Below are 17,047 nucleotides of genomic sequence, written 5' to 3' on the forward strand. Positions count from 1 at the left end.
AGACCATCACCACATCATTTACATCACACACACCAACTGTAATGCATTATTACAATCTACCCCCCCCCCACCTCTCTCTCCTTTTTCCTCCGTCAAAGCTCTGTGATTTGTTAAGGCAACAAACAAATGTCCTTCACCGACTGGGGTGTAATCGTTTGTGAACGCCATTACAGCGCGCAGCTTTATTCAACAGATTATAGCCAACCCGTGATAACTGCAGTATAATACCACCTAGAAACAAAGCGCCTTGGGGGACGTAATATGTATGGATGTACAGTCGGTCCCAAGCAGGGAACCGATCAGCAAATTAATTGGAAAGTATTAGAAAGGCCAGGGAGGAGGTCAGCTGTCAAAACCTATTTTCTTTATATAATCGGGGATGGATGAGAGATAGGTAGTGGTTGCTGACTGTGACCATGGCTCCAAAACCAGCACACGGTCTCCAGCTCCGCGCCTCTCCAATTCAACTCAAACCCCCCTTGCCTTTTCCACTGCGTCAAAACCAGGCGAGGGAGAGAGGGACAGCATCTGTTCTCCGTACAAAGTGATTTGGGCTAATCTTCCTCCGAGGAAAAGGCTATATAGGCTACTCGGCATCGAGCTCAAAGAAAACCGGACGCAAATAGTAATTTCTAAACATGCATAAAGCGCAGGGGAATTCAGCAGAGCTCTATGTAATAAGCGTGGTTAAACGCGCGGCTCGCCAGTGTCCACAGTTAGACAGTAAAACACTTCTGTTGGTCTATTTCAACGAAAAGCACACTAGCATTTTAAAAACTTCTTACACACATAACTTACTTTTCATTTAGAAAATGTAGCCTACCACTTGCAAATGGGCAACAACTATGGCCTAACTAGGCTTACTTCGTTGTTGGAATATTTCAGAAATTTCGAATATTGCAAAACAATGAAATGAATGCAACATTTAAAAACGATTTAAAACTTCCCAAAAGTGAGGATGTAACACATTAAACGAAGACAATATCACATTATAAACAATACTAATACTATTCATTATTTGTAGGCTACAAGGAAAACATCAAATTAAATAAAAACAAATGAAATATAGGCCTAAGTTGTTGCTCAAACAGTCATGATCCAATAGTCGTTAAATATGATATTTCAGAGGCCTCCGGTAAAGTTGTGTACGAGGGCTAGTAGCCTAGTCTATTCCATAGAGCTCCAAAAACACCCCCAAACACCAGTTATGGACTATGAAAGTTTAGGACTTTATTGAAGACTTGTGTTATGACAGTGGAATAAATAATCAAACAGGTAAATGTTCACACGTTTAAGACAGCAGCTGCATTCAGATGTAGTGGAACCAATAGAAATACAACTACTAGAATGATCTGATATGCCCTTTCTGATAATTACATTTCTATTGTTGGAACCAGGAGATCGAAGCACAAATAAAAGCAACATATGATCTCTTCTTCAGTACATATACAATAAATATAAACAAAACGCCCTTTTGATTAAAAAGCAAGAAAAGCAAGAATATGACATGGTTGTGTCGTGATGCTGGTTCACTAATAACACGTTTAGCCCGTAGAATTCCTACTACCGACTAGAAAACGGAAATAAATAAAAGTTATTCTGCTTTCTTTGCTTTCAACTGCTTGCGGAATTGGTAAGGGAAAAAATTATAATTTTGTATGCCATTTGTCAGAGCGGTGATGAAATACACAAAATGATAGTTGGACACGACCCCCGCCTCAGCTCCGCTCCTTACCCCCCTACCCTTCCTCCGTCCCTCCCCCCTTATCCCCGCCTCAGCTCCGCTCCCTACCCTTCCTCCGTCCCTCCCCCCTTATCCCCGCCTCAGCTCCGCTCCTTACCCCCTTACCCTTCCTCCGTCCCTCCCCCCTTATCCCCGCCTCAGCTCCGCTCCTACCTTTCCGTCCCTCCCCCTTATCCCTGCCTCAGCTCCGCTCCTTACCCCCCTACCCTTCCTCCGTCCCTCCCCCTTATCCCTGCCTCAGCTCCGCTCCTTACCCCCCCTACCGTCCCTCCCCCCTTATCCCCGCTCCTTACCCCCCTACCCTTCCTCCGTCCCTCCCCCTTATCCCTGCCTCAGCTCCGCTCCTTACCCCCCTACCCTTCCTCCGTCCCTCCCCCTTATCCCTGCCTCAGCTCCGCTCCTTACCCCCCCTACCGTCCCCCCCCCTTATCCCCGCTCCTTACCCCCCTACCCTTCCTCCGTCCCTCCCCCTTATCCCTGCCTCAGCTCCGCTCCTTACCCCCCTACCGTCCCTCCCCCCTTATCCCCGCTCCTTACCCCCCTACCCTTCCTCTGTCCCTCCCCCTTATCCCTGCCTCAGCTCCGCTCCTTACCCCCCTACCCTTCCTCCCTCCATCCTTATCACCGAGCCAGCTCTTCTTCTGCAATGTTTGGTTAACTGCATTCAAGCGAACTAAAAAAATCATAACAGTTTTTCGGTTTATGAACTGCATCTTGAGATATCTTACCGTTAAAAACATTACACACAGTCAAGTAATAAACATAGCTTGAAAATACTGATATCGTGAATTATACCCTTTTTTTTTTAAAGTCCAACTGAAACAATAGACGTCAGTACAATATCATTGGCTATCATCACCAACGTCCCTATAAAACAACCTGTACTGTACCTCAACACCACTAGAAAGGAATCTCTGTCTCCAAGCTCCTCAACATTGAGACATTCTGCCAGAGAAATGAAATGAAATGTTCAGGACTCAGGTAAAACTCCATATAGGATACAACCTTGTCTTTTCACCTTTAGAATCAGGACATGATTATTTCAGATTTCAATCCCTCCCTTGGTAGGTTTCCACTGGGCTGTATATGCCATCATTTATATGTATATTAAATACAAGTACCTTGCTTGATAAAGCAACAATAACAAAATAAAACATTAGTGTATTGTATAAGCAGGACACATTTCCATGTCAGTATAAAGCTGGTTCAAGACATCATGGGGGCCCATCCTCACAGAGCCTTTAGCCCTCCCAAATGGATCCCTGTTTCCTATATAGTGAGGGGATCTGGTCAAAAGTAGTGCCCTTTATATGGAATAGGGTTGCATTTAGTTTAGCAGTAAAACCATCACAGCCCTGGACCAAAAAAACAACGACTGGATTTCAATTTCAGGTTCAAATAAACATAAAATACAGCTTTCTCAAATAGTCAATATAATAATAATAATGTCAATATAATGGTTTATTAATAACAATATGTCAATATAATGGTATATTAATAATAATAATTACAATAATAATAGTCAATATAATAATACAATTCTTGTATCGATCAAACAAATATTATAGCCTATATCTGTGTCTCAAAAGGCACTCTATTCCCTATATAGTGCACTATGTTACCCTGGTCAAAGTAATATATAGGACATAGGGTGTCATTTGGGACGTAGACTATATATGTGTTTGTGTGTGAAATGAAATGACAATCATTGAAGGACACACTTCTCTTCCTTCTTGGCCATCTTGCCTTTGTTCTGCTCTAGGGTTCTCTCCAGGTGTTCATCTTCCTCCTCCGCCCTGCGGAACACAGCCAGGCCAAAGGTTACAGGTCAGGGGTTAGAGATCAGGAGGTCACATGATTACAGGAGGGAGACAGGTAGAGGTATAGCAGACACAGGACTGTACACAGAGGCTGGGTGCCATGGCAACGGTCGCCATGCCACCTGTGAATGGAGCGGCGACACACCAGGAGAGCAGATTTGACCTTTAACCCCCTGCAGCATGTCACCCTATTGGCTGATATCAGTCTCTCTTTATGGTTGTGTGTGCACGTGAGTTTCTGTGCGTGTGACTGTGTGTGTGAGAGAGAGTGAAAATGTGTGCATGTTTGTGTATGTGTGTGAGAGAGAGTGAAAATGTGTGCGGGTTTGTGTATGTATCTGTGTGTGTGAGAGAGAGTGAAAATTTGTGCGTGTTTGTGTATGTATCTGTGTGTGTGAGAGAGAGTGAAAATGTGTGCGTGTTTGTATCTGTGTGTGAGAGTGAAAATGTGTGCGTGTTTGTGTATGTGTGTGTATCTGTGTGTGTGAGAGAGTGAAAATGTGTGCATGTTTGTGTATGTGTGTGTATCTGTGTGTGAGAGTGAAAATGTGTGCGTGTTTGTGTATGTGTGTGTATCTGTGTGTGAGAGTGAAAATGTGTGCGTGTATTTGTGTGTATCTGTGTGTGTGAGAGAGAGTGAAAATGTGTGTGTGTTTGTGTATGTGTGTGTATCTGTGTGTGTGAGAGAGAGTGAAAATGTGTGCGTGTTTGTATCTGTGTGTGAGAGTGAAAATGTGTGCGTGTTTGTGTATGTATCTGTGTGTGAGAGAGAGTGAAAATGTGTGCGTGTTTGTGTATCTGTGTGTGAGAGAGAGTGAAAATGTGTGCGTGTTTGTGTATGTGTGTATCTGTGTGTGAGACGTACTGTTTCTCCTGTGCATCGAGGTCTCTGACCAGCGCGTCTCGTTTGTTGACCAGTATGACCAGTTCATCCAGCAGCAGCTGCTCTCTTCTCTTCTGAGCCTCTGTCTTCTGCCAGTCTGGAGAGGAGAGAGAAGATTACCACCTACTACTACTACAGTACTACTACAGTACTGCTCTTCTGAGACACTGTCTTCTGCCAGCCTGGAGAGGAGAGAGAAGATTAGCACCTACTACTACTATAATACTACTACAGTACTGCTCTTCTGAGCCTCTGTCTTCTGCCAGTCTGGAGAGGAGAAGAGAGACAACAGCTCTCAATATGTTGTTGTTGTACTACTACTGATACTACTATTACTGATACTACTACTACTACTACTACTGATACTACTACTACTACTACTACTACTACTACTGATACTACTGATACTACTACTACTACTACTACTACTACTACTGATACTACTATCACTAGTGATACTACTACTGATACTACTACTAATACCACTACTACTACCACTACAACAACCACTGATACTACTACTACTGATACTACGATCACTAGTGATACTACTACTGATACTACTACTGATACTACTACTACTATCACTACTACTACTGATACTACTACTACAACCACTGATACTACTACTACTACTACAACCACTGATACTACTACTACTGATACTACTACTACAACCACTGATACTACTACTACCACCACTACTACCACCACCACAACCACTGATACTACTACTACCATTGATACTACTACTACCACCACTGATACTACTACTACCACCACTGATACTACTACTACTACCACTACAACTACCACAACTGATACTACTACCACTGATACTACTACCACTACTACTACCATTACCACCACCACTACTACTACTGATACTACTACCATTACCACTACTAATACTGATACCACTACCGATACTACTACCACCACCACTAATACTGATACCACTATCACCACTAATACTGATACCACTACCAATACTACTACCACTACTACAACCACTGATACTACTACTACAACAACCACTGATACTACAACTACTACTGATACTACCACCACTACTACTACAACAACCACTGATACTACTACTACTGACACTACAACAACCACTGATACTACTACTACCAATACTACTACTACCACCAATACCAATACTACTACCACTACTACTGATACCACTACCACCACCACCACTACTACCATCACTACCAATACTACTACTACAACCACTGATACTACTACTACAACCACTGATACTACTACTACTGATACTACTACCACAACAACCACTGATACTACTACTACTGATACTACCACCACTACAACAGTACTCCTGTCTCATCTTCCTGTCTCTTTCTCACATTTCCAAGTGTCTAAATAAAAGTCAAAATAGCAACAGCGAATAGAGAAGAACAAAAGGCCCAAATACAATGAATAAATCACAAAGGTTCCCTGAGTCCTATCCTCCAGTTCATCTAGCTAGCAGCTCCCAGGCCAACCAGGAAGGGGCCCACAGAGGCCAGATGCGACCCCATTCCAATCCCCTCTCCCTGCCTCCCCCTGGGGGAACCGTGTCCGCGGGAGTGCCCTCTCTCTGGGGCTCAGATATCCGCCTTCCTGGCGCGTGGCATCACCAGCTTCAGATCTACCCAACACCAGGGTAGATAGATCCAAAACCCTAACCCCATCATATCTGCATATCTACCCAACACCAGGGTAGATAGATCCAAAACCCTAACCCCATCATATCTGCATATCTACCCAACACCAGGGTAGATAGATCCAAACCCCTAACCCCATCATATCTGCTTATCTACCCAACACCAGGGTAGATATATCCAAACCCCTAACCCCATCATATCTGCATATCTACCCAACACCAGGGTAGATAGATACAAACCCCCAACCCCATCATATCTGCATATCCACCCAACACCAGGGTAGATTGATCCAAACCCCTAACCCCATCATATCTGCATATCCACCCAACACCAGGGTAGATAGATCCTAACCCCATCATATCTGCATATCTAGCCAACACCAGGGTAGATAGATCCAAACCCCTAATCCCATCATATCTGCACATCTACCCAACACCAGGGTAGATAGATCCAAACCCCTAACCCCCATCATATCTGCATATCTACCCAAAACCAGGGTAGATAGATCCAAACCCCTAACCCCATATCTACCCAACACCAGGGTAGATAGATACAAACCCCAAACCCCATCATATCTGCATATCCACCCAACACCAGGGTAGAGAGATCCAAACCCCTAACCCCATCATATCTGCCCAACACCAGGGTAGATAGATCCAAACCCCTAACCCTATCATATCTGCATATCTACCCAACACCAGGGTAGATAGATCCAAACCCCTAACCCCATCATATCTGCATATCTACCCAACACCAGGGTAGATAGATCCAAACCCCTAACCCCATCATATCTGCATATCTACCCAACACCAGGGTAGATAGATCCAAACCCCTAACCCCATCATATCTGCATATCTACCCAACACCAGGGTAGCTGGATCCAAACCCCTAACCCCATCATATCTGCATATCTAGCCAACACCAGGGTAGATAGATCCTAACCCCTAACCCCATCATATCTGCATATCTAGCCAACACCAGGGTAGATAGATACAAACCCCTAACCCCATCATATCTGCATATCCACCCAACACCAGGGTAGATAGATCCAAACCCCTAACCCCATCATATCTGCATATCTACCCAACACCAGGGTAGATAGATACAAACCCCTAACCCCATCATATCTGCATATCCACCCAACACCAGGGTAGATAGATCCTAACCCCATCATATCTGCATATCCACCCAACACCAGGGTAGATAGATCCTAACCCCATCATATCTGCATATCTACCCAACACCAGGGTAGATAGATCCAAACCCCTAACCCCATCATATCTGCATATCTACCCAACACCAGGGTAGATAGATCCAAACCCCTAACCCCCATCATATCTGCATATCCACCCAACACCAGGATAGATAGATCCAAACCCCTAACCCCATCATATCTGCATATCTACCCAACACCAGGGTAAATCGATACAAACCCCAAACCCCATCATATCTGCATATCCACCCAACACCAGGGTAGATAGATCCTAACCCCATCATATCTGCATATCTACCCAACACCAGGGTAGATAGATCCAAACCCCTAACCCCATCATATCTGCATATCTACCCAACACCAGGGTAGATAGATCCAAACCCCTGACCCCATCATATCTGCATATCTACCCAACACCAGGGTAGATAGATCCAACCTAACCCCCATCATATCTGCATATCCACCCAACACCAGGGTAGATTGATCCAAACCCCTAACCCCATCTCATCTACCCAACACCAGGGTAGATAGATACAAACCCCTAACCCCCATCATATCTGCATATCCACCCAACACCAGGATAGATAGATCCAAACCCCTAACCCCATCATATCTGCATATCTACCCAACACCAGGGTAAATCGATACAAACCCCAAACCCCATCATATCTGCATATCCACCCAACACCAGGGTAGATAGATCCTAACCCCATCATATCTGCATATCTACCCAACACCAGGGTAGATAGATCCAAACCCCTAACCCCATCATATCTGCATATCTACCCAACACCAGGGTAGATAGATCCAAACCCCTAACCCCATCATATCTGCATATCTACCCAACACCAGGGTAGATAGATCCAAACCCCTAACCCCATCATATCTGCATATCTACCCAACACCAGGGTAGATAGATCCAAACCCCTAACCCCATCATATCTGCATATCTAGCCAACACCAGGGTAGATAGATCCTAACCCCTAACCCCATCATATCTGCATATCTAGCCAACACCAGGGTAGATAGATCCAAACCCCTAACCCCATCATATCTGCATATCCACCCAACACCAGGGTAGATAGATCCAAACCCCTAACCCCATCATATCTGCATATCTACCCAACACCAGGGTAGATAGATACAAACCCCTAACCCCATCATATCTGCATATCCACCCAACACCAGGGTAGATAGATCCTAACCCCATCATATCTGCATATCCACCCAACACCAGGGTAGATAGATCCTAACCCCATCATATCTGCATATCTACCCAACACCAGGGTAGATAGATCCAAACCCCTAACCCCATCATATCTGCATATCTACCCAACACCAGGGTAGATAGATCCAAACCCCTGACCCCATCATATCTGCATATCTACCCAACACCAGGGTAGATAGATCCAAACCCCTAACCCCCATCATATCTGCATATCCACCCAACACCAGGGTAGATTGATCCAAACCCCTAACCCCATATCTACCCAACACCAGGGTAGATAGATACAAACCCCTAACCCCATCATATCTGCATATCCACCCAACACTAGGGTAGATAGATCCTAACCCCATCATATCTGCATATCTAGCCAACACCAGGGTAGATAGATCCAAACCCCTAACCCCATCATATCTGCATATCCACCCAACACCAGGGTAGATAGATCCAAACCCCTAACCCCATCATATCTGCATATCTACCCAACACCAGGGTAGATAGATACAAACCCCTAACCCCATCATATCTGCATATCTACCCAACACCAGGGTAGATAGATCCAAACCCCTAACCCCATCATATCTGCTTATCTACCCAACACCAGGGTAGATAGATCCAAACCCCTAACCCCATCATATCTGCATATCCACCCAACACCAGGGTAGATAGATCCAAACCCCTAACCCCATCATATCTGCATATCTACCCAACACCAGGGTAGATAGATCCAAACCCCTAACCCTATCATATCTGCATATCTACCCAACACCAGGGTAGATAGATCCAAACCCCTGACCCCATCATATCTGCATATCTACCCAACACCAGGGTAGATAGATCCTAACCCCATCATATCTGCATATCTACCCAACACCAGGGTAGATAGATCCAAACCCCATCATATCTGCATATCCACCCAACACCAGGGTAGATAGATCCAAACCCCTGACCCCATCATATCTGCATATCTACCCAACACCAGGGTAGATAGATCCAAACCCCTGACCCCATCATATCTGCATATCTACCCAACACCAGGGTAGATAGATCCAAACCCCTAACCCTATCATATCTGCATATCTACCCAACACCAGGGTAGATAGATCCAAACCCCTGACCCCATCATATCTGCATATCTACCCAACACCAGGGTAGATAGATCCAAACCCCATCATATCTGCATATCCACCCAACACCAGGGTAGATAGATCCAAACCCCTGACCCCATCATATCTGCATATCTACCCAACACCAGGGTAGATAGATCCAAACCCCTAACCCCCATCATATCTGCATATCCACCCAACACCAGGGTAGATTGATCCAAACCCCTAACCCCATATCTACCCAACACCAGGGTAGATAGATACAAACCCCTAACCCCATCATATCTGCATATCCACCCAACACTAGGGTAGATAGATCCTAACCCCTAACCCCATCATATCTGCATATCTAGCCAACACCAGGGTAGATAGATCCAAACCCCTAACCCCATCATATCTGCATATCCACCCAACACCAGGGTAGATAGATCCAAACCCCTAACCCCATCATATCTGCATACCTACCCAACACCAGGGTAGATAGATCCAAACCCCTAACCCTATCATATCTGCATATCTACCCAACACCAGGGTAGATAGATCCAAACCCCTGACCCCATCATATCTGCATATCTACCCAACACCAGGGTAGATAGATCCAAACCCCATCATATCTGCATATCCACCCAACACCAGGGTAGATAGATCCAAACCCCTAACCCCATCATATCTGCATATCTACCCAACACCAGGGTAGATAGATCCAAACCCCTAACCCCATCATATCTGCATATCTACCCAACACCAGGGTAGATAGATCCAAACCCCTGACCCCATCATATCTGCATATCTACCCAACACCAGGGTAGATAGATCCAAACCCCATCATATCTGCATATCCACCCAACACCAGGGTAGATAGATCCAAACCCCTGACCCCATCATATCTGCATATCTACCCAACACCAGGGTAGATAGATCCAAACCCCTAACCCCCATCATATCTGCATATCCACCCAACACCAGGGTAGATTGATCCAAACCCCTAACCCCATCATATGCCTACCCAACACCAGGGTAGATAGATACAAACCCCTAACCCCATCATATCTGCATATCCACCCAACACCAGGGTAGATAGATCCAAACCCCTAACCCCATCATATCTGCATATCTACCCAACACCAGGGTAGATAGATCCAAACCCCTAACCCCATCATATCTGCATATCCACCCAACACCAGGGTAGATAGATCCAAACCCCTGACCCCATCATATCTGCATATCTACCCAACACCAGGGTAGATAGATCCAAACCCCATCATATCTGCATATCCACCCAACACCAGGGTAGATAGATCCAAACCCCTAACCCCATCATATCTGCATATCTACCCAACACCAGGGTAGATAGATCCAAACCCCTAACCCCATCATATCTGCATATCTACCCAACACCAGGGTAGATATATTAATCCCACCATGCTTCTCAGAGTAGGAGTGCTGACATAGGATCAGTTTAGCCTTTTAAATCCTAATGAATAAGAGGAGGGATCTGATCCTAGATCAGCACTCCTACTCAGAGAAGCTTTGTGAATATGTGCTACCACAGATAAACTCTCTTGAGGAGAGAACATGTCTCGTATTATTAAAAAAGAAAAATACTTCAGTCCCATTAATCACACAGTTAGGGCCGGAAAAAGAACACAAAAAAGTAGCATTTTGGGGCCAAACACTGCAGTGAAATGTGGGGGGTAGAAATGTTGCGTTATAGTGGGCGGTGTTGGCCCTCTAACAGACAGTTAGTAGTCAGAGAGTTGTACAGCGTCATGTGACACATCTGGTTCAACCCCTTTACATCCATTCATATTTAAACACCTATTGATTTGAGAAGAAAAGGAATGTTGGAAAATGTCAGGCACTAAAATAAGTGCTCTGCATGCTTTATTAAAAAAATATATATTTCCCCTCTGGTTCGTCAAGTTGCACCGGCCTGTCATGTGTGTGCGTGTGTGTGTGTGTGTGTGTGTGTGTGTGTGTGTGTGTGGTGTGTGTGTGTGTGTGGTGTGTGCTCCATGCTGGGCCCAGTGTGTTTGTCCCCCTGTACGGTCTGCTCTCTCTTCATTGGTCCAGCCACTCTTTGAAGTCGACCACAGAGCGAAATGAGCACAGTCCCATTATCTGGCCCCGCTACTCTCTCGCTCTCTCTGTTTCTCTCTCTTTCTTTCTCTTCTTCTGACCGTTTCTCTCTCTCAGGCACTAAACTACTCTCCTCTTCAGAGAGGTTGGTCATTAGTGTTTACCAGGGACTAATACCAATATGCCAAACATGGTTTTGATGTTTAAATGAAAGACCTGTGAAATGTCAAAAGGAGTAGACTACTCACTAAACTCACACAATGTGATGGAAAGTTGTCAGCTTCAAAATATACTTATTCCAAATAGAAAAGGTTATTCCTCCTTTGCCACACCTCCACTATCCCACAATTCCCCTGCACAAAGGTCTACCCACAGACGGGGAAAAAGTATCCAAAGCGGAGTTATAAAAAAAAACATCCCTCCTTTTCTGTGCCTCCCTCAACTGCTCTCTCTCTCTTTTCTACTTCCTCTCCCCTACTCTATATCCCTCTTTCCCCTCCCTCCCCCTTTCCTCTCCCCTCTTCTTGAGCCAAGAAGCCAAAGTTCCAACCCGCCAGGGGGATGCGGAAGCATGGAGCTGTCAATCAAAGCTGTGGTAGGTCCCGCCCCCCTCATTAGAAAGGTAAACAATAGAGGGACGATGACAGACATGGCCGCGCAAACGAGAGGGTAGAGAGCAGGCGTGAGTGTCTGTGTGCGCGAGAGAAAGTTTGTGTGTGTATGTGTGTGAGAAAGAGAGTGAGTGTGTGTGAGAAAGAGAGTGAGTGTGTGTGAGAGTGCGTGTAACCAGAAACCTGCGGTAAAAAAACCCCGCAGCCACTCATGGAAGGAGTGAGAGAAAGCCAGTGTTCACACACACACTCTCTCTCTCTCTCTCTCTCACTCTCTCTCTCTCTCTCTCTCTCTCTCTCACTCTTCTGTTTCACCCTCTCTCTTCTGTTTCACCCTCTATCTCTCTCTCTCTCTTGTGTTTCACCCTCTCTCTCTCTCTCTTGTGTTTCACCCTCTCTCTCTTGTGTTTCACCCTCTCAACGGTAACCATGTGAATCTGCACAAGACACAGAAGAATGCGCCAATTCAAATCCCCATGACCCCCACCCTTCCAATGCTCAATTTATTCAGGAGACCCAAACTGCTCCGAAGACCCCTTTCTCAGAACAGGACGGGGGAGAGCGAGTATGTTTGTGTTCTGGGCTTAAAATCTAGGTCCAACACATTTACCAGCACACACATACCCACAAACTAGCATTGATGAATCCCCAGATTTATAAAAACTTTGACATTTTACAGAGTAGTCAGCGAGTGATGTCTGGGGACGTCTCTTACTTCCACAGATCTCTCTTTAGTTGTGTTCTGTCGTTCGGTGGAATGGCCCCCAAGAGATAGCTTTGGCCAGGGGCCAACTGGAGTCAGGACACAAAGGCTGAGTCCCAAATGGAAACCTAATCCTGCCCATAGGGCGCTAATCCAAGGTAGTGCACTATGAAAGGAATAGGGTGCCATTTTGGACATTTGTAGTTACTGTGAAGTTACCTGCACCTTGTCTAGGACTAGTTACAGCTGCTTGACTAGCTGTATAGACAGCACCTCGTCTAGGACTAGTTACAGCTGTTTGACTAGCTGTATAGACAGCACCTCGTCTAGGACTAGTTACAGCTGCTTGACTAGCTGTATAGACAGCACCTCGTCTAGGACTAGTTACAGCTGCTTGACTAGCTGTATAGACAGCACCTCGTCTAGGACTAGTTACAGCTGCTTGACTAGCTGTATAGACAGCACCTCGTCTAGGACTAGTTACAGCTGCTTGACTAGCTGTATAGACAGCACCTCGTCTAGGACTAGTTACAGCTGCTTGACTAGCTGTATAGACAGCACCTCGTCTAGGACTAGTTACAGCTGCTTGACTAGCTGTATAGACAGCACCTCGTCTAGGACTAGTTACAGCTGCTTGACTAGCTGTATAGACAGCACCTCGTCTAGGACTAGTTACAGCTGCTTGACTAGCTGTATCAGTAGTAGTATATCTATTTTATACCAAGCGTGTGTATGAGTAGGTGTGTGTGTGTGACATTATATTGCGTGTCTGTCTGTGTGTGACATTATGTGTGTGTGTGTGTGTGTGTGTGTGTGCGCATTGTCACCCAACCCCTAGCTTATCTCCAGTTCCAGTCAACTTGCGATCCTGAAAGAGTTAGCAACATCATCAAAGGGTGCCCATGTGACAGGATTCCACACACACACACACACACACACACACACACACACACACACACACACACACACACACACACACACACACACACACACACACAATACTAATTAATCCAGGGCTACAGCACCGCGGCCTTAGACCTGCAACAAAGCCCAAATAGATTTACACATGGGGGGAGTAGAAGAGGGGAGGGAGAGAGGGAGAGAGAGAGAAAGACAAATGGAGAGAGAGAGAGAGAGAGAGAGAGGGAGGGAGAGGGGTAGATGGTGAGAGAGATGGAGAGGGAGAGAGAGAGAGGGAGGGAGAGGGGTAGATGGTGAGAGAGAGGGAGAGAGAGAGAAAGAGAGATGGAGTAGAGAGGGAGAGAGAGAGAGGGGTAGATGGTGAGAGAGAGAGAGAGATAGAGGGGTAGATGGTGAGAGAGAGAGGGAGAGAGAGAGAGGGGTAGATGGTGAGGGGGGAGGGAGAGATGGTGAGAGGGGGAGGGAGGGAGAGATGGTGTGAGAGGGGGAGGTAGAGATGGTGTGAGAGGGGAGGGAGAGATGGTGTGAGAGGGGGAGAGAGAGATGGTGTGAGAGGGGAGGGAGAGATGGTGTAGAGGGGGAGAGAGGGGGAGGGAGAGATGGTGTGAGAGGGGGAGGGAGAGATGGTGTGTGAGGGGTGAGAGAGGGGGAGGGAGAGATGGTGTGAGAGGGGGGGGAGGGAGAGATGGTGTGAGAGGGGGAGGGAGGGAGAGATGGTGTGAGAGGGGGAGGGAGAGATGGTGTGAGGGGGAGGGAGGGAGAGATGGTGTGAGAGGGGAGGGAGGGAGAGATGGTGTGAGGGGGAGGGAGGGAGAGATGGTGTGAGAGAGGGAGGGAGGGAGAGATGGTGTGAGAGGGGGAGGGAGAGATGGTGTGAGAGAGGGAGGGAGGGAGAGATGGTGTGAGAGGGGGAGGGAGAGATGGTGTGAGAGGGGGAGAGGAGGGGGGATAAACTACTGCATAGGATTACATATTGATTTTGAACATATAAAAAAGCTTATCATATCAAACCGTAACAAGAAAAGTGTGGGACCTGGCTCTGCATAAATCCCTTTAGAGATACTTTACCACACACACCCTCCGAGCCAGCCAAGTCACACGGTGTGTACGGAGAGGGGAGAGAAAGGTGTGTGTGTGTGTGTGTGTGTGTGGTGTGATTGTGTGTGTGGTGTGAGTGTGTGTGTAAACAGTAAGCAGATAAAGAGAGCACAGTAGATCAATTTGGTTGCAAGGAGATGAGAGCGTGGATTACAGATGGTGTGTGTCTGTAAGACTGTCTGTAAGCACTTTGGTGTGTGTACGTACCATTATATGTATGTGTGTTTAAAAGTGTGTGTGTGTGTGTGTGTGTGTGAGGGAGATGAGAGCCTGGTATACAGATGGTATTTTCACAGCCTGGCAGCAGACCAGGCAGACACAAGGAGGATCCTCTCTATCACCCTACATGTCTTTAAACAACATCAGGGCCTGTTTTATATACTCTCTCTTTCTCCCCCTCTCTCCTTCTCCTCCTCTCTCTTTTTTCTCCCCTCTCTCCCTCTCTCCTTCTCCTCATCTCTCTTTTTTCTCCCCTCTCTCCCTCCTCTAGGTGTTCTGTGATAGGGTCCAGTCCCCTGATCTTTAGGTTTCATTCTGTTCCTGATAAATCTTCAACTCTTACCAACTACTGACAGATCAATAACAGTATGGATCATAGACTGACAGTTCAATAACAGTATGGATCATAGACTGACAGATCAATAACAGTATGGATCATAGACTGACAGTTCAATAACAGTATGGATCATAGACTGACAGATCAATAACAGTATGGATCATAGACTGACAGATCAATAACAGTATGGATCATAGACTGACAGTTCAATAACAGTATGGATCATAGACTGACAGATCAATAACAGTATGGATCATAGACTGACAGTTCAATAACAGTATGGATCATAGACTGACAATTCAATAACAGTATGGATCATAGACTGACAGATCAATAACAGTATGGATCATAGACTGACAGTTCAATAACAGTATGGATCAGACTGACAGATCAATAACAGTATGGATCATAGACTGACAGTTCACAACTCAATAACAGTATGGATCATAGACTGACAGCTCACAGCTCAATAACAGTATGGATCATAGACTGACAGCTCAATAACAGTATGGATCATAGACTGACAGTTCACAGCTCAATAACAGTATGGATCATAGACTGACAGCTCACAGCTCAATAACAGTATGGATCATAGACTGACAGCTCAATAACAGTATGGATCATAGACTGACAGCTCACAGCTCAATAACAGTATGGATCATAGACTGACAGCTCAATAACAGTATGGATCATAGACTGACAGTTCACAGCTCAATAACAGTATGGATCATAGACTGACAGCTCACAGCTCAATAACAGTATGGATCATAGACTGACAGCTCAATAACAGTATGGATCATAGACTGACAGCTCAATAACAGTATGGATCATAGACTGACAGTTCACAGCTCAATAACAGTATGGATCATAGACTGACAGTTCAATAACAGTATGGATCATAGACTGACAGCTCACAGCTCAATAACAGTATGGATCATAGACTGACAGTTCAATAACAGTATGGATCATAGACTGACAGCTCAATAACAGTATGAATCATAGACTGACAGTTCAATAACAGTATGGATCATAGACTGACAGATCAATAACAGTATGGATCATAGACTGACAGTTCAATAACAGTATGGATCATAGACTGACAGATCAATAACAGTATGGATCATAGACTGACAGTTCAATAACAGTATGGATCATAGACTGACAGCTCACAGCTCAATAACAGTATGGATCATAGACTGACAGCTCAATAACAGTATGGATCATAGACTGACAGCTCAATAACAGTATGGATCATAGACTGACAGTTCACAGCTCAATAACAGTATGGATCATAGACTGACAGTTCAATAACAGTATGGATCATAGACTGACAGATCAATAACAGTATGGATCATAGACTGACAGTTCAATAACAGTATGGATCATAGACTGACAGTTCAATAACAGTATGGATC

General features: G+C 45.3%; 1 protein-coding gene across 5 annotated transcripts in view; it reads right to left on the minus strand.

The window, feature by feature from the left end:
• Nucleotides 1-2,932: 2,932 nt before the first annotated feature.
• The window catches only part of ehbp1 (EH domain binding protein 1), a 400,782-nt gene continuing 386,667 nt past the window's right edge, over nt 2,933-17,047 (minus strand). For 4 of the 5 annotated variants that reach the window (XM_045687294.1, XM_045687320.1, XM_045687312.1 and 1 more), the window contains 2 exons: nt 4,430-4,544; nt 2,933-3,540 (listed from right to left, as the gene is read on the minus strand). In XM_045687294.1, the coding sequence (XP_045543250.1) occupies nt 3,450-3,540; nt 4,430-4,544 (206 nt within the window). In that variant the 3' untranslated portion in view covers nt 2,933-3,449. The other variant, XM_045687305.1, reaches the window with a different exon arrangement.

The sequence above is a fragment of the Salmo salar genome, chromosome ssa01 (genome assembly GCF_905237065.1).
Source record: "Salmo salar chromosome ssa01, Ssal_v3.1, whole genome shotgun sequence".
Taxonomy (NCBI): Eukaryota; Metazoa; Chordata; class Actinopteri; order Salmoniformes; family Salmonidae; genus Salmo; species Salmo salar.